Source organism: Meriones unguiculatus, chromosome 5, assembly GCF_030254825.1.
Source record: "Meriones unguiculatus strain TT.TT164.6M chromosome 5, Bangor_MerUng_6.1, whole genome shotgun sequence".
In the NCBI taxonomy this organism is placed as follows: Eukaryota; Metazoa; Chordata; class Mammalia; order Rodentia; family Muridae; genus Meriones; species Meriones unguiculatus.
In genome coordinates, this window is record NC_083353.1 from 112,325,384 (window position 1) to 112,341,763 (window position 16,380).

The 16,380-nt window shown below is 41.5% G+C and overlaps 1 protein-coding gene across 3 annotated transcripts in view; it reads right to left on the reverse strand.

The window, feature by feature from the left end:
• The window catches only part of LOC132654285 (murinoglobulin-1-like), a 41,850-nt gene extending 29,057 nt beyond the window's left edge, over positions 1 to 12,793 (reverse strand). For all 3 annotated transcript variants that reach the window (XR_009591948.1, XM_060384149.1, XM_060384148.1), the window contains exons 1-8: positions 12,638 to 12,793; positions 11,306 to 11,489; positions 10,428 to 10,587; positions 10,264 to 10,316; positions 3,041 to 3,061; positions 2,606 to 2,774; positions 2,140 to 2,224; positions 1,298 to 1,406 (exon numbers count right to left, since the gene is read on the reverse strand). Coding sequence is in view for 2 of the 3 variants with exons in the window: in XM_060384149.1 (XP_060240132.1) it covers positions 1,298 to 1,406; positions 2,140 to 2,224; positions 2,606 to 2,774; positions 3,041 to 3,061; positions 10,264 to 10,316; positions 10,428 to 10,587; positions 11,306 to 11,489; positions 12,638 to 12,723 (867 nt within the window). In the remaining variant the exon portion in view is untranslated. The remainder of the gene's footprint in view (positions 1 to 1,297; positions 1,407 to 2,139; positions 2,225 to 2,605; positions 2,775 to 3,040; positions 3,062 to 10,263; positions 10,317 to 10,427; positions 10,588 to 11,305; positions 11,490 to 12,637) is intronic.
• Between the last annotated feature and the right edge of the window lie 3,587 nt (positions 12,794 to 16,380).

The following is a 16,380-nucleotide window of genomic DNA, read 5'->3' on the forward strand; positions in this document are numbered from 1 at the left end:
GCTGAGAATGACTGAGATGGATATAAAGGTCTGTGGGAGTCAGGAGTAGCCTGGTCCTGCAGGTAGCACAGAAGTCTCCCAGGCTGTTGCAAAGTACAAGTGCCATCTCCCATAAGGAAGGATTGTACTGACTGAGAAACAGTGCTTAGGATGAAGGTCTAGAGGGTGAGTCTGGGTAGATTCGGGTGTGGTCTGAACCTACAGATGCAGATGACCAGGGTGTTACCTACATCCATCCCCAGCCTTTTGGGTGGTAAACAGGTCTACATCTCCTCTGTTGAGGAGAACTCCCGGAGTGTTTGACATTCCTGGTTTCTCTAATGCTTATCTGTGAGCTCAGCACCAATGCTCTGCACACCTCACGTGCTGTGGGTAAGACTACAACCTAGTATAGAAGCTCCTCAGAAAAGGAGAGGTCAAAGTACCACAAGGTCAGCGGTGGGGAATACGGAAACGAAACCTGGGTCAGCATCCCCACACCTGTTCACAGGCAAACCTGTCATCTCTGTGATTCACAAACAAGCGAGCCCATCAGCTGATGGATGGGTAATCAGAACTGAAGAGGAGAATTTATGGGCACAGAGATGATCACCTTTCACCAGATTTACCAGACTCAGACACTCGATGGCACATGTTTTCTGTCATATGTAAGGGAAAAACAAAACAATATGACAGCAACATGGAAGTTGTTCCCTTTGAGAAGAGGAAGAGTCTGGCAGGAGGAGGGATGGAGAGCATACGGTAGGTAATGAATGAGGTGATCAAGTGTATGATACACATGATTGAATATATTGCAAGGAAGCCCATTGTTTTTCACAATTTACTTACATTTCATACATGCTAATTAAAAATATACTTTCAAAGAACAGTCTATAAGGCATGAAAGTAGAGGGTGCTATGTAGGAAGAGGAGAAGTACATATGGGAGTGAGGACACAGAGAGCAGAGGTGGCAAGGGGACAGGGGAATGTGGTTAAAATACATGATTCTCATGTATGAAAATGCCAAACCTCCCATTTTGTACAATGATTTACACAAAAATAAAGTTGGTGGTCAGCTCAAGTTGTTGAAACATCCCTTTAATTATAGTGGGTCCTAAGACTATCACTCTTGTCAGTTAGGGGCTCCTGGGAACTGCACATATGCCTGGCTGGTGCTCCATCACTGAGCTACACCCCAAGGTCCAGAATATCCTCTTTCAATGCCTGGTTATGCATTTCCTCTCAGCTGTGCTGTATGCATTGCTGTGTCAGTTAACCTGGATATTAAAAATAGGCCTGTGAACAGTTTTCACTCACCTGGTAACTGACTTCTTTGCATTCAGGCTTTTCCCCAAGGCTGAAGTACAGATATTTAAGGCATATACTTATCTTTGCTTGTCCTGGGACAGGCTTCCCGTAGGTGTATCTGTCACAAGATAAATGCACACACACCAAGAGTGTTTCTGAAGCAGAGACTCACTGTTTTCCCACCCATAGTCCACACTGCCAACTTGAAGCTGCCAACTTGAAACTGATTCTATCCAGTTTTGTGATGACAGCAAATACGGCCCATTATTACCACTTGACACTTTATTTTAATGACAAGCAATGTGAACTAAGGTATGCCTTTTCTGTCAGATTTGGGCATATCTGCAAATTTCTCCAGTGGGCTTTGAATACCTGTGATTAACATTGAAATAGCAGTTTTACTTGCTGTAGAATAATATCTTTATTTTTGAGGTACAGAAATGCAAGTAAAAACCCCTCATGCTTTACAGTTAAACTTGGGCGGGAGTGGCTAGAGCTGGAGCCAGACTGGGAGCCATAATTTAGTGTCTGTGTTCTCTTTACATGGGTCACTGTTTCTTCTTAGGTACCTTTCTGTCTCCAAAAACCAGGACTCTTTACTGCCTCATACAATTGATTTTATTATTGGTGTCATGAGAATTACCATCAGCAACACAGGCAGTGAGTGACTGAGCAGGAAGTGATGCAGAGTAGAAAGGAACACAATGGAGAAAGGAACACCACAGGGGCCATTCCAGGTGGGAAGGACACGGCCTTCACATTTCTACATATTCTACAATGAGACATTGTCCCAGGTGATTCCGTGCCCAAGTACATCCTTCAAGTTAGAAGAATTGAAAGATATAACTCACACTGCACATGCCGTCACATTTATTTTTTCTTCTTGCATATAGATGGCCTTTGGGACCTTTACTTGAACTTCAAATCTAGGAAGCACTGTTGGGAAAGAGAGGATAAATTCCAGGTGAAAAATGACTTTTCTAGTTGCCTAAATGATCAGTCTCTGTCTCAAAATGGTGATTTCACATTGTGAAGGTGAGTCCACCCTCTAAATAAAGTTAGAACATTGAGTGGTTATAGATTATATCATTTCTTGAAAATCACTGAGGTATCTACTTAAATGAGAAAAACCTAGTAATTTGCTCCTAAAATCCCAGAATTTGTTGGAAGTTCCATGTTGCTAGGTGGATAGCCTAGCTTCAGTCAGATGAACCCCAGCCTTGCACATTTGGACCTCAGTTTGTTCAAAAGAATTCATCCTGTGATCAGTAGAAACTTATAACATCCGATATCCCTATCCAGTCTTCCCAAGCATACCGAATTCCTCTACGGTGAAGGAGTGCTCTTTCTTCACTCCCGATTGTTTTTGTATCACTATCTTGTAGGAGCCCAGAATGGGCTCCAGTGACAGACTGAAGGACAGTTGCTTAAGCCCGTTCTCTGTGCTGATATTCTGCCACTGCATAATTCGGTTCGTTTTTGGATCCTGTGAAACAGGTTGCAAGTTTTCTAATTCAGTAAAGTATGAAGAACAACAAAACATCTAAGACCACTGTGCTCATGGTGGAAGCATTTGGGAGCCTGCTAATATTCTTCTGGGGGAGAGGGAAATAAAGGAAAGGTGGGACTTAACCAACCAGTTATCTCGAATGGCAGAAGGCTGCTGACCCACAGTAGTTCTATAATACCCCAGCATCAAGGTACTTTCAGTGGATTGAGTTCTCTCTGAATATGAACACTGAAGCTTCTTACCTCAATGTAAACCACAGGAAACTGAAACAAAAGGGAAAGCACTGTTAGTTCAGAACAGAGGGCGGTAACCCCTTTGGCAAACCTGTCTCCAAAACATTATGCTTAAATCAGTAACTAAATTACAGTTATGAAGTAGCAATGAAAATAATTTTATGGTTGTGGGTCACCACAACATGAGGAAGTGTATTAAAGAATCGCAGCATTAAGAAGTTTGGGAACCAATGGTCTAGAAATTTCACACAGACAGCAGATTCCATACATTTATAGACTGGTTCTTAGGACAGTAGTTTCAGTTAGAATTGGATGGACTTAATCTCCATTACAAAGCCACTTGCAAGCCAACTAACCACCACAGAGAAAATTTAAGTATATATTATAGAACTACCTGAGTTGTTCCACTCACTCAATTGATAGGGACTCAGAAATGGAACTGTGGGACATTATCTGTAAGATTTCTCTGATGTGCTGTGAGTCACACCCTGAGCCTTTACAGTCTGGAGATTATAGAGTTTAGTGTTTAAATCAGGTATATTTGCAGTGTGAAATGGAGTTATTAGTTTTACGTATATCTGTTGGCATATTTTTCATGTGTCCAGTTTACCCTTGTTCACTCAAATGCTGATTTCTCTACCCCACTATCTGCTTTAAATCCAGACATAGCATTGTGACATTAACTCTATGCACCTCCTGTCTCAAGTTGCGTAAACATGTCACTGTTTGTTTTCTGTATTGCCAATAAAAGTCAACTTGCCAATGCTGAGCAGTTCAGAGAATAGGGTGGGACATCCTGGTCTGATGAGGGGAAGAGAAAAGACAGGAAGAGAGGATGGATCCAAGGGGAGAGGACCAAGAAACATCAGGAGAAATGAACTAGACCTAGAATGTGATCAAAAAGCAAGTAAAATTTGGAAATCTGAATGGGAGAAAGCTCTACTAGCTTGGAGTTTTAGGATGGGGTAATATTGCAGAGCATATCACATTAGGCTAATAAAATATTTAAATAAATCCTGGTCTCTCTGTGTGGTTATTAGGGTATATACCTCGTTAGGGAGTAACTGCTGCTTTACTAAAATATAAACCAATATTAAATATTAGTAATTTGTACTGTATATACAGTCAAATTGTATAACTTGAGGGTGTCCTGGGCAAGGCACTGGATTCCCATTCTTCATCTAATGGGCTACAAAGGGATTAACATGTGTCCTCAACATGCATCACTTGAAGAACTTTAACAGATGCCTGACTGTTGCCAGAGTAATATAAAGGAAGAAAGGCCTCAATAGCTTCTCTTGCTTCAAAGGAGAATTGCTGCTGACCAAGCCAAGAGGGGCAGTTTCAGAGGTTTTGCAGGAGACATGGTTCTGATTGATTAGATGAAGTCTACAGAGTAAAGACAGACACTGACAAGGTCGTTTAAGATTCTATTGTAACTGAGCTGTCTGCAGAGGCAAACTTATTTGAGGTGACCTCAAACTTAGAGAACACAGCCATTTCTAGCAGCTGATAAGGGAGCAAGCAATGGCAGTAGTAAGGGAGATTTAGTGATATAGGACTCGTTTCTGAAAGTACAGAAAGATAGGTCATGACAAGGGATGATGAAAGTGTGGCACATGTGTACACAATGAAGGTCTATTCAGTTATAAAAAAATGACATCACAAGATTTTCAGGCAAATGGATGAAACTTGAAAAAATTATAATTATAAACAAGGCTCAGAAAGACAACTGCTGTGTGTTCTTTCCTATCTGTGGTTCATCACTGCAGACATGTAGAGTTATGTGTTAGACCTTCAGTATCCGTGGAAACCAGGAAAGAAGAGGGTCACTGAGGTGGGAAATTCCTCAGGGTAGGAGAGATGCTTGATGGAGGTGACGTCAAAGCACAGGTGGACTTAAGCAGGGCTGATGTGTGGGATGGGAGAGAAGAGAGGGGAGGGTCGGGGGGTTAGCAATGAAAAATAAGGAAATCATGAAATTTGCAGGCAAATGGTGGGATCTGGAAAGGATCATCCTGAGTGAGTTGTCCCAGAAGCAAAAAGACACACACGGTATATACTCACTCATATGGACATACAACATAAGACAAACCCACTAAAACCTGTGCATCTAAAGAAACCAAGCAAGAGAGAAGACCCTAACAAAAATGTCCAATCCCCATCCGGAAAGGCAAAGAGGATGGACATCAGAAGAAGAAGAAAACAGGAAACAACCTAGGAACCTGCCACAGAGGGCCTCTGAAAGCCTCTGCCATGCAGACTGTGAAAGCAGATGCTGAGCCTGATGGCCAACTTTTGGACAGAGTGAATGGAATTTTATATAAAAAGTGGGAAATAGGAAGAGATGGAGAGGACAGGAACTCCACAAGGAGAGCAACAGAACAAGAAAATTTGAACATAGGGAACTTCCCAGAGACTCATACTCCAACCAAGGACTATTCATGGAGATAGCCTAGAACCCTGACAATACAGCCATTTCTGACGAGAACTGATAGACTAAGATCAGAAAGGAGAGGAGGACCTCCCCTATCAGTGGACTTGGGGAGGGGCATGCAAGCAGAAAGGGGGTGGTGGGACTGGGACGGGAGGAGAGAGGGGCTTATGGGGGGATACAAAATGAATAAAGTTTAATTAATAAAAGTTAAATAAAAAATTAATTAATTAAAAAAAGTCACTCTACATTTCAAAGTAAGCAAATCTGTGAAGTAAGAAATTTTCACTTGGCTACTGAGCTGCCATGGGCTACATCTGAGCAGGAGTTCTAGGCTATATCAATGAACCGTCTTTGGTTGGTGTATCAGTCTCAGAAAAGTCCTCTGTGCTCAGATATTTTGGTTCTGTTGTTCTCCTTCTGGAGTTCCTGTCCTCTCCAGGTCTTAATATCTCCCTCCACAGTGTCATAAGATTCCCTGCACTCTACCCTAAGTTTGGTTTTGAGTCTCAGCATCTGCTTTGATACACTGCTGAGTAGAGTCTTTCACAGGCCTTCGGTGGTAGGTTCCTGTCCTGTTTCCTGATTTTTCCTGTCCATCTGAGCTGAATGGCTGGCTCTTTGACCAATCCCTGTTCTTCTGAGTGGGAAGCAACCTTACCAGGCCACAAAGGAGGACAATGCAGCCAGTGATGATGAGACCTGATAAGCTAGGGAAAGGTGGAAGGGGAGGAGGACCTCCCCTATCCGTGGAATTGGAGAGGGGTATGGGAGGAGATGAGGGAGGAAGGGCAGATGAGGGAGAAGGAATGAGGGAGGGGTCTACAGCTGGGATACAAAGTGAATAAACTGTAATTAATATAAAAAAATTAAGTTCATACATGGAACACAAAAAACAATAAAAATTTAATTAAAAAATAAACAAATAAAATGTACATTCAAAGTTTTCTCATAAGCAGAGTGCTGGTTATATATGAGATCTGATGATTACAAGTAACATTTTCATATGTCTATTTTATAGTATGTGTTAATGACTGCATAAGAGATATATTAATAAAAATATGACATACATAAAAAAGCAATTTTCACAAATCTCCTACATATGATATCTTTTAATATTTATCCTGGATGCCCTGGCCTATCTGGACAACAAAGAAAACTATTATGAAAACTGTGAGTGAAGAAGTAAAATTGTTACTATTAGACTAAAGAATGAAAATATTCTACCAGTTCCTAGTAGGTAGATAGAAAGAGGCAGCACAAACAGATAATAAAAATGGTGGAATTCTCCCTTCCTCCACACACTCCTGGTATGAGACAAAAATCTAAAGGCCCAGCACAGGGCTCTACCTCCTAATGCTAAGGCACCTCTGCAGCGACCAGTCTGACACACATGGTTCTAAGCCAAGACCAGGATAGACTAACCCTAAAGTCTCTGTCTTTGTTCAAATGGATCACTCCTAAATGAGGGAAGGAAGACATCTCAAAGATGCTTCAGAACCCAGCCTTCAGAGAAAGAGAGGCAGGGCTTCCCAGGCCCCTCTGCAGAGGGCCCTCCCACCCATGTGCCTGCTGTGTGCTTGTTTCTTCACCTCTGAAAAAATCCTTTCTCCACTGACTGCTTCTGCCTGCTGTGTTAAAGGTCTTTCCTCTCTTTAATTCTTTAACTGGAAGAGAAATGAACCCTACACATTATTAGCAAGATCACTTTATAACCGGCACACAAAACCTTTTGGAATCCAAGATAAGTCAGTTTGACTAAAGAATTCAGCAAGATCAACATGGAAAATGAGTAATCATATACATAGAAAAATCTTAATTGCATTAAAAATGAAGGCAACAAATTATAAATTCTATAAACTCCATTCATCAATGAAAACTCTGACTTGGGAAATAAGTCAATTAAGAAGTTGAATAGGACTAAGAAGAACATTGCAAACTACTAAGGAATCTGTAAAAGGAATCTAAAATAATGGTTAGATATATGTGTACTAGCAGACACATGTGCTATTAAATGATTCCTACTGTTCCAAGGCAATATATATACTATTAAAATACACATCAAATTTCTAGTCTGATTGTACAACTGCAACCTGATAGTAAAATCTATATCAACATCTCAGAGTAGTTGATGAAATTCTGAAGAAAGGATTAATTCCTGGAAGTGAATTTACCCATCATAAAAATGAAAGTGCTGTAACTATGATGAATCCGGGAGGTGAAAGACGGGAGAGAGAGGCAGTTGGTCACATGTGAGCTGCTGTGGAATAAGTACCTGGTCTTCATCGAAGAATCTACGTAACAAGCAGGTACAATCGCCTGCTGTAGTCCTAGCTGGAGAAGCAGAGACAGAGAGCTCTAGAGGGGTCATTGGCCAGGCAGCCTAGCCAGACCATCAAGGCTAGGATCATCAACCCAGGCTAGGGGGAAACTCTGACTTAGAACTCAAGGTGTATGACACCCCAAACTGACACCCAAGATTGTCTCCTGGCTAGCATACACATGTGTATACACACACATGTGCAGACAAGTGAACATGTGTTACACAGAGACACACAAAGAACTAGGAAGTGATCAACAACTGTGGTGGTTTGAATGGGTTTGGCCTCCATAGACTCATGTGTTTGACTGGTTGGCCATAGGGAGTGGCATGATTAGGAGGTGTGGCCTTGTTTGAGTAGGGATGGTCTTGGTGGAGGAAATGTGTCACTGTGGGGGTGGGGCTTTGAGGTCTCAAATGGTCAAGCTACACCCAGTGTGGCACACAGTCTTTTCCTGCTGCCTTCAGATCAAGATGTAGAACTCTCAGCTCCTTCTCCAGAACCATGTCTGCCTGCATGCCACCATGCTTTGTGCCATGAGGATAATGGACGAAACCTCTGAAACTGTAAGCCAGCACCAAGTAATTATTTTTTGTTTTTGTTTTTAATATATAAGAGTGACCATAGTCATGGTGTCTTTTCACAGTAAACAATAAAACCTTAACTAAGACAACAACCTACACTGGAACTTTCAGTGTCAGAGCCTACAGAGATAGGTAAAGGGATTAAGGATTGTCCAGAAGAACTATATACATGTGTATACAATGAAGGATCAAAATAGAAAAAACACTATGAGTGAGGCAACCCAGACCCAGAAAGACAAACATGATATGTACTCACTTAAAGTGGATATTAAGTATAAAATAAATCACAATCACACTGTCGTCCACAGACCCACAGAGTCTGTGTAACAAGGAGGGCTTTACGGGGATGTAGAGATCTTCCTAGGAAGGGAAAATAGAATGGATCTTTTGAGTGGGGTAAGAGTGGAGGCAGAAAGGTTCAAGCAGGGGAGGGATGAATGAAGAGAGAGTTTGGGGAGAGATGGAGAGATGATCGGAACAGGAGGCATTTAAGGTGCAGTATGGAAATCTATTGTGGTGTAAACTCCCTTGAACCTATGAAAGTGACCTCACTGAGGACTCCTAGCAATGGAGGATTTGACACCTGAAAGGCCATCTTTTGTGACCAGTCAAGGCTCTCAGAGGTGGGACTGGGCCCAAGCCACAAGAGGCAGCTTATGCCCCATACTGCCTGTGTGGCCAGGAATGAGATGCTGGATGACTGGATGGCTCTTTTGCCTGCTCTTGGGAGCCCTTTCCTTTTACAGGGTTGTCTTACTCAGCTTTCATATGAGGGCATGGGCCTATTCTTATCGTATCTTGTTGTGATGTGTTCAGCTGATATCAGTAGATGGGCTGCTCTTTTCTGAAGTGAAACAGATCTGGAGAAGGAAGTTTAGGGGAGAGACTAGGGAGAGTGGAGGAAGAGGAGGCTGCACTTGTGACAGAAGAATAATAGTAGAAAATAGAAAAAATTATCCTTGGTAGAATTACACAGAAGACTATTGGTTAAATACAATGTTTAGACTTGCCAACAAATGGTGTCTATAGTAATTTCTTATTTTCAAAGAACTAATTAAGTAAAAGTGGATTATGATTTTGTTTACTTTTTAACTAGTTCTTTGAGATTTTGTACAGTGTTTTAAGATGATAGTCAACCCTCCCTCCATTTATACTAGATCTACCACCCTTCCCTACTCATATGACTTAGGGTTCTCTATTTTTTTTCACCCATTAATTTGTTTTGAACTGCCCATTTATTCTTGGATGTGTGGACTTCCATTGGAATATGGTTGACTTACCAGTGTCTGCCCTCTTAAAGACAACCGACTTTTTCCCAGTAGCTGTCAGTTAACAAGAGCTCCTCAGCTAGGAGTGGGGCTTCATGTACATCTCCCCTCTCCATGCTAGGCTTTGGTCGGGCTTGATAGTGTATGTGCTTGTGCCTGCTAACACAAGTGTAAGTACAAACGTGCAGCTGCCATATTGTGTTTAGAGGACTGTTCCCTGGTATTTATTCTGGCTCTGACAGTATTCACCTCTGCTTCTTACAGTTTTTCCTCCTTCTCTGACACAATTATCTCTGTGCCTTTGGAGGAGAGGATGTGATTTTGATGTCCAATTTAGGCTTTCACATTCTACAGTCAAGCTGGTAGTGACTGGAATCATCATCCCTACTAGCCACCTTTCATAGTGTGGCAAGAAGATACTTAATCAGGAATCGACTGAAAAATAAGGACTTTCACATAAGGAAGACATAAAATGGCCAAATGTAACTGAGAAAGGGCATAAATAGGCAAAAGATCAGAATCAAAACCAGATCAACTCATACTTTAGAAAGGGGCTGGAAATTAGAATATTAAGGTGGCATTTTGTCTTGATGAACTCACCAATACCCACTAGTGAAAGACTCACCAACTCATTCAGAGGGTGTAGATTTTTATCCATAGAGACAACCCTAAAGTTGACTGGAAAGAGAGAGAGAGAGAGAATTTTCTAGTGAGGTCCAGAGACTCAGTCTTCTCTTGCCATGCTCAGGATGGCATCTTAATTCCTTTGCCCACTCTGTAGCTTCATACCTGACTGTCCTGGCTTGTACACTGGTTTGTCTGTCTGGAGAAAGACAACGCTTTCTTTGTTCTTCACCAGCACCACCGTCTTTTTGCTGAATTCATGTGCTGGCCCTTTGATGTGGACAGAGAGGGACACCTTCTCCTCAGAAAGGAAAAGTCTGGGGAGCTGAGAAAGAGAGGAATACAAGACCCTTAACTGTCTGACCCTCTGCAGCTTTTAGATTTCCTTTTTCACTTCATCTGCTTCCACATCACAGGAAGGAGATGGGTCACGTCAATTTTTGTTTAAATGTTATGTAGAGGATAAAAGTGTCAGAATAAAAACTAGAAAACACAATTGTATGTGATTCAATGGAAGCACCAAACAGTCATTTTTATGGAGTAAATATGGTCTTGATTGAAAATTAACTCTAACTCTGAAACTGATGTAGAGGGAAAGACAATACATTAATGGTGGTAGAAATTAGGAGATAATATATTAGTGGTGGTAGATACTGTGTCTTGAGGATAGGCCCTGAACAAGAAACCAATACTTATTCAGAAGAGTTGTGGACCTTATTAGCTCAGTGTTACTTGAAAGTTCGTGACTCACTAGCAAAATGTACTACGCATTGGAAAAACGTCTGTTTCTCTGGGTGGTTAAACTTTTGAGAAAATTCATTGGGAAAGCAGCATAAGTACAAGAATTGGCTCTTCCCATTTTAGGTGTGAAAATCCATGGTATTTTTTAATTCGGTAAATTTCTAAGTTTCTCCTGTCTTGAAGTCAAAGATATGTTTCTAGAGTGATCTTTTTTAGAAATCTGTATGTGTATTATAGATGCATATCAACACACATATGTACATGTATGTATAAACAAATCAGAACAGGTTTCTGGTACTCACAGTAAAGGACACACAGCGGAACAAGTCCTTGTCGACCACAAGCTCATTGAACAGGCTTCTGTTTCCCCAGCCATACAGCAAGGTGGCTGTGACTGTCACCGTCTCATTCAGATGGTATAGATGGAGGCAGATTTTCTCAGGGGTCTCAGTGAGGAGCTGGGAAGGGACCAGCACCATATACTTCCTGGAAAGGAAGGAGTTTGGGCCAGCCCAGGACAGATATCAGTGTTTAAGAGTGTAGTTTCATCACAGTAACCCCTGCCATCCATATTTCCACAGTCTGAGATGGCAGTTGACAGCATGATACAGCAGAGTGGCAGGACGATTATCGATTTTTGTAGTGGTGATAACTCAACTTCTGCTGTGTAACCCACCAAGGCAGGTTCAAGTGACAGGTGGTCCCTGCACTAAGCAGCCAGCATTCAAGTTCTTGCAGGTTGTTCTTTTCTTTAAATGAAGATATGGAGGGAAAATTTATATTTTCCAGAAACATTCATCAGAACTGTTCTTCATTACCATTTTTAATTCTTGGGAAAGAACTTAGTACTTGTTTTTATTTTTGGGTACTCTCCATCCTCAATTTATAATATGACTGTGAAATTCAGAGTTGCATAATTCACTTATGTTACACTTGAGCATGAGTGAAAAGCTCTCTGTAGAAACCATTCTTTCTTTTCCTAGCATTAGAGATTTTGTTTCAAAATAGCTAAAAATCTATGTGATCACTGCTGTACCACAGTATCACCAGGTTCATAAATGTATTTTTCTGATCTCAAAAGAGCAAAAAAAAAAATTTCGCTAACAATGTAATTCTAATAATGTGGACACTTTGGACACCAAACAAGTTCTACTGGTAGTTTAATCCAAGCCCTTGATCCTAACAGGAGTGTTGTTATAGGACACAAACATCCACAGAGTTCTGGTGTGCCCAAAGTCTCACCTGCACCAAGGTTAGACTGTAGCCTATTCATTTCCAACCAAGAGTCCCAACAGTTTAAATGGTCATTTTCCAAGTGAGTAAGAAGGTTCAACAAATAAGAATTTCTCTGATTACTGGGATTTTAGATATTCCTGGTATCTAGGAGGAATGCTTTTCTAAATCACATAATACCTCAGTTTAGCCACACTGATCCCTTTAGAGTTCTAAAAACAAAAAGATTATACATAATCATGTAATGTTAGAGTTGGGAAACACACACACATATAATTACTGTTTGTTAATTTTATAGCAAAAAGACTTTGGGGAGGTTTTCCGGAGAAGGGACTGTGAAAGGAAAGGAATGGTTTTGATTGGAGGAGGAAAGATATAGGAGAGTCCTTGGTGGTACTCACGGATCTGAATGGATCGAGGAAGCAGAAGGCAGAAAGACAAAAAGAACTGAAATGAGACATGGCAGAGCCTGTCTGTTCTTCCACATGGTGTAGGAAGAAAGGACAGGAGGACAGGGCTTATGGTGTCCTCTTCCTTAACCCTGTTTGTAGAGATTTCCCCAATCCACCCTGGCTATTTATGAGTACTCTGTGCAAACAGGAAGCTTTGCCAAAGGTGTCTAAATAGAAGAGTGGAATTTCTGCAAGAGTTCTTGGTTAGTGTCACTGCATTCAGTGATGGCCTCTGGACAACTCAAATAAGTTACAACAGTCTCAGGAAAGGTGCCAGATGGTGGATGGTGCTGGTAAAGGGTCAAGGCCATGCAAACCCATAATGCACATAGACTCTGCTTGGTTTGAATTAGAGAAGGCTTTCTCAGCCTTAATGCCCAATAAATCTTTGCAGTACATGACTGTGCTGTGATTGTGTGACATTTGTCACCTCACTGCTTCTACTCACCTAGAATCTCTTAGCACTACTTTGAATGAGACCTCTCCATTTCTCTCTTTCCTCATTTAAGAGTAAACAGGAGAAGTCCAGGTTGGAGATTTTCAGTGTTCTTTTATCTGATTATTCAATAATCTGTTTTTATTGGTCTTTTGTGTAAGAAGGAAAACTGTGGATACTGAGAAAGATAAAAATATCACCTATTACAAGTCACTGTACCTAAATCTTCTTGTCAGAACAGAAGTCCCCAAAGCTCATATAGAGGCACACTTGCAAAGTCTTATGGCTATGGGTTGCTAAGAAGCCAAATATAATCTGTGCATTAACGGTGGTTGCTTCAATTCTGAAGTGATTATTATTCAGGATGCAACTCAGTTGCTTTGGAAGGACATTAAGGTATGAGTTGGGAAGCACATTAACATTTCTATTCTAGATCATAGGGATGTTGATTTTTGCAAAGATCCTACCACACTGATTTTTTAAGAAGGTTAGTATAAATGAAATCAGTTATAATCTTGAGACATTAAGGAAAAGGAATAAACCTGCTAGAAGGGGATTCGGGTAAGCATGTGAAGGATGAAAAAGAAATACAACTTCTGAATTTCATTGATTGACCTCTGAACCCTAGTTAATCATCAATAGGAAGTCTCACCAACTCCTGAACTGGCCCCTTTTGTCCAAATTCCACTGAAATAATAATTACATTTTTTCCTCTTAACTTCCTATTTATTATTATTATTATTTTTGAGCATGACAATGCATAGCTTTAACTTCCTGATAGGTGATGGTAGAAATGGTAGACACAGAAACATTAAGAGGTTCTAACACTGCAGGATAGTATCAAATGGCAGGGCATGTCATCTGAGATAGTGCATAATCCAGGCTCAGAACTCACAGAGATCTTCTTGTTAGAGAGCAGACATGCTATCCTAGTTACTTGAAGTTTTAAAGTAGACAGAGAAAGTAGGGTACAGATCTGAGTCTTGAGAAAGCTTATGCAATGGGTAACATAGGCATGTCTGAAATAGAAAGACTTTGTTGGAATAACAGTGCTGAGGTAAGCCCAAGCTTTAAGAGGTCCCATAGGAAATAAGACAAACAAAAACTTGGAGTATAACATGAAATGGTTGAAATAATGAAAGCATATAAAAATACTGTTTAGAATAATAGTTCATGTGTTGGCCTGAGAGAATGACCAAGGGCCTAGAAACCCTAATGGGTGGCTGGTGTAGTTATCTGAACATGCTGTCATGGTGTTACAAGATGAGAGAGGAGGAGTCAGACAGACTTCCTGGTGGCAGACAGATAGGGACAGGAACAATGCCTAAGCAAAAAAGGTGTCAAACCTCTAGGGTGACTGTCTTCTTCCTTAATGGGGTTGTTGGCTAAGATTGGCTCCTATGGCCTTTTATTTGAGTGCCAAGTCAGCAGGGATTGGTACTGTTTGAAAGAAGGAGAAAGCCTGGGAAGTGTGACCTTGTTGGAGGAAGTGTGGTGCTGTGGGTGAGCTTAGAGGTTTCAAAAGCCCATGTTAGTCACTTCCTCTCTGTCTCTTACTCTTCTTTCCCTTCTCTCTCTGCCAGGGAGGATGTAGCTTCATTTCCTTCTTCTACACCATGTCTTAATGCATATGGCCAAATTCTCTGCCATGTTGTCAATGGCCTAAATCTCTGGAACCGTAAGTCAGCTACCAATTAAATGCTTTCTTTTATAAGAGTTCCCTTGGTTGTGGTATCTCTTATATTTTTGGTTGTGAGCCTAGCCTTTAATGGCTGAGCCATCTCTCTAGTTCTGGTTGTGGTATCTCTTTACAGCAATAGAGCAGTGACTAAGACAGAAGTTGGTACCAGGGCCTGGGGTACTGCTGGAACAGGCCTGACCATGCTGCTTGTTGGCAGAATGTGGACTTCTGTACTCTGGATTGAGAAAGCAGTTGAACATTTCAGGCACGGCTGGCTGGGCCATCCTAGGAACAGGGAGAGCCATGCTGAGGGCTGTGTAACTATGACAGCCCAGCTTAAGAAGTGTAAGAGGGGAAGAACATTAGTAGGCAGCCTTGAGACCATTCTTGTCAAATTTTGGAAAAGAATAAGGCTGGGTGTTGCTCTTGTTTTAAATATGCCCGGGGCTAAATTGGAGCGTTTTGAATTAATGGCCGAGGAGCTTTGAAGACAGCCAAGTACTGACTCTGCCATGTGGTCACAGTGGCCACTCTTCTGCAGCTCTATCAGGAAAAGGAGCGACCTGGACAAAGAGAAATACAAAATGTGCACTTTGAGGAGAGGAGGAGTACCAGGAAAGGTAATGGAACTAAGTCCAGCACTCAAAGAGATAAAAAGTTTAAAGAAGAGCCTGATGCTAAATGGTAAAAGAAGAGTAGGGACCTCAGGGCAATATTCCACCAACTAAACTTCCAACTGGTGAAAAGAAATGAAAGAAAACCTTAAGTCCTGATAGAAAACATTAACAAGAAGCCAATGCATGTGTAAGTGAACGAGGAGGCCCCAGTCCATCTCCATCAGGGAGCAGAATTTGGTAGTGTTAGTCACATGGTCCTGTCTTTGGATCAAGGACACAAGAAAGGGAGCGTGGAATCTACCTTCATAGTTGGGCAGTTATTAAGGCCAGAGGTGTATCAGGGATGACCCAGCTGGGAGGCCCAGAGAGGCCAGTATGTGAAGTTGTGAAAGTCAAGCCTGGATTTCCTTGGAAACACTTGTTATGGAGTCCAAGGCAACAAGTGAAGACAGACTGGACTTAGAATATCATCAAACGAAGGTATTAATCACTACTAGCAGGCTGACAGACTTAATCCCAAAGAGAAGATGTGTTATGCAGCACCGGCTAGAGGAAAGTTTTCAAAGGTGGGTGCCACAGTTACCTGATTTGAGTGACATGTGAAGCTCAGTAAGAAACTGCTTTTACTCCTCTGAGCTGTGAGGAGCTGTCTCTCTCTCTCTCTCTCTCCCAGTATTCACTGAGAAAGGAGCTGTTGCACTCCCCACTTCACAGTGATAAGTGGGTTTTAGAAAGTCGAAGCAATCTTTTACTTATATCAGTTTTACAAGTTTGAGGAAGGGGCAAGGAGTCAGAGTTGCTGTGAGCCCATCTTTTAGAAAATCAGAAGCTCAGAATAGCTTCCTAGCACACAATGGAGTTTTTCTCAGCCATCACAAACCCAGAGGTTGGAGATGTTGGTGTAATGAATTCACCCACATAATTCTCTCCCTCTCTGTAGTGCAGTCTGCAGTATTTC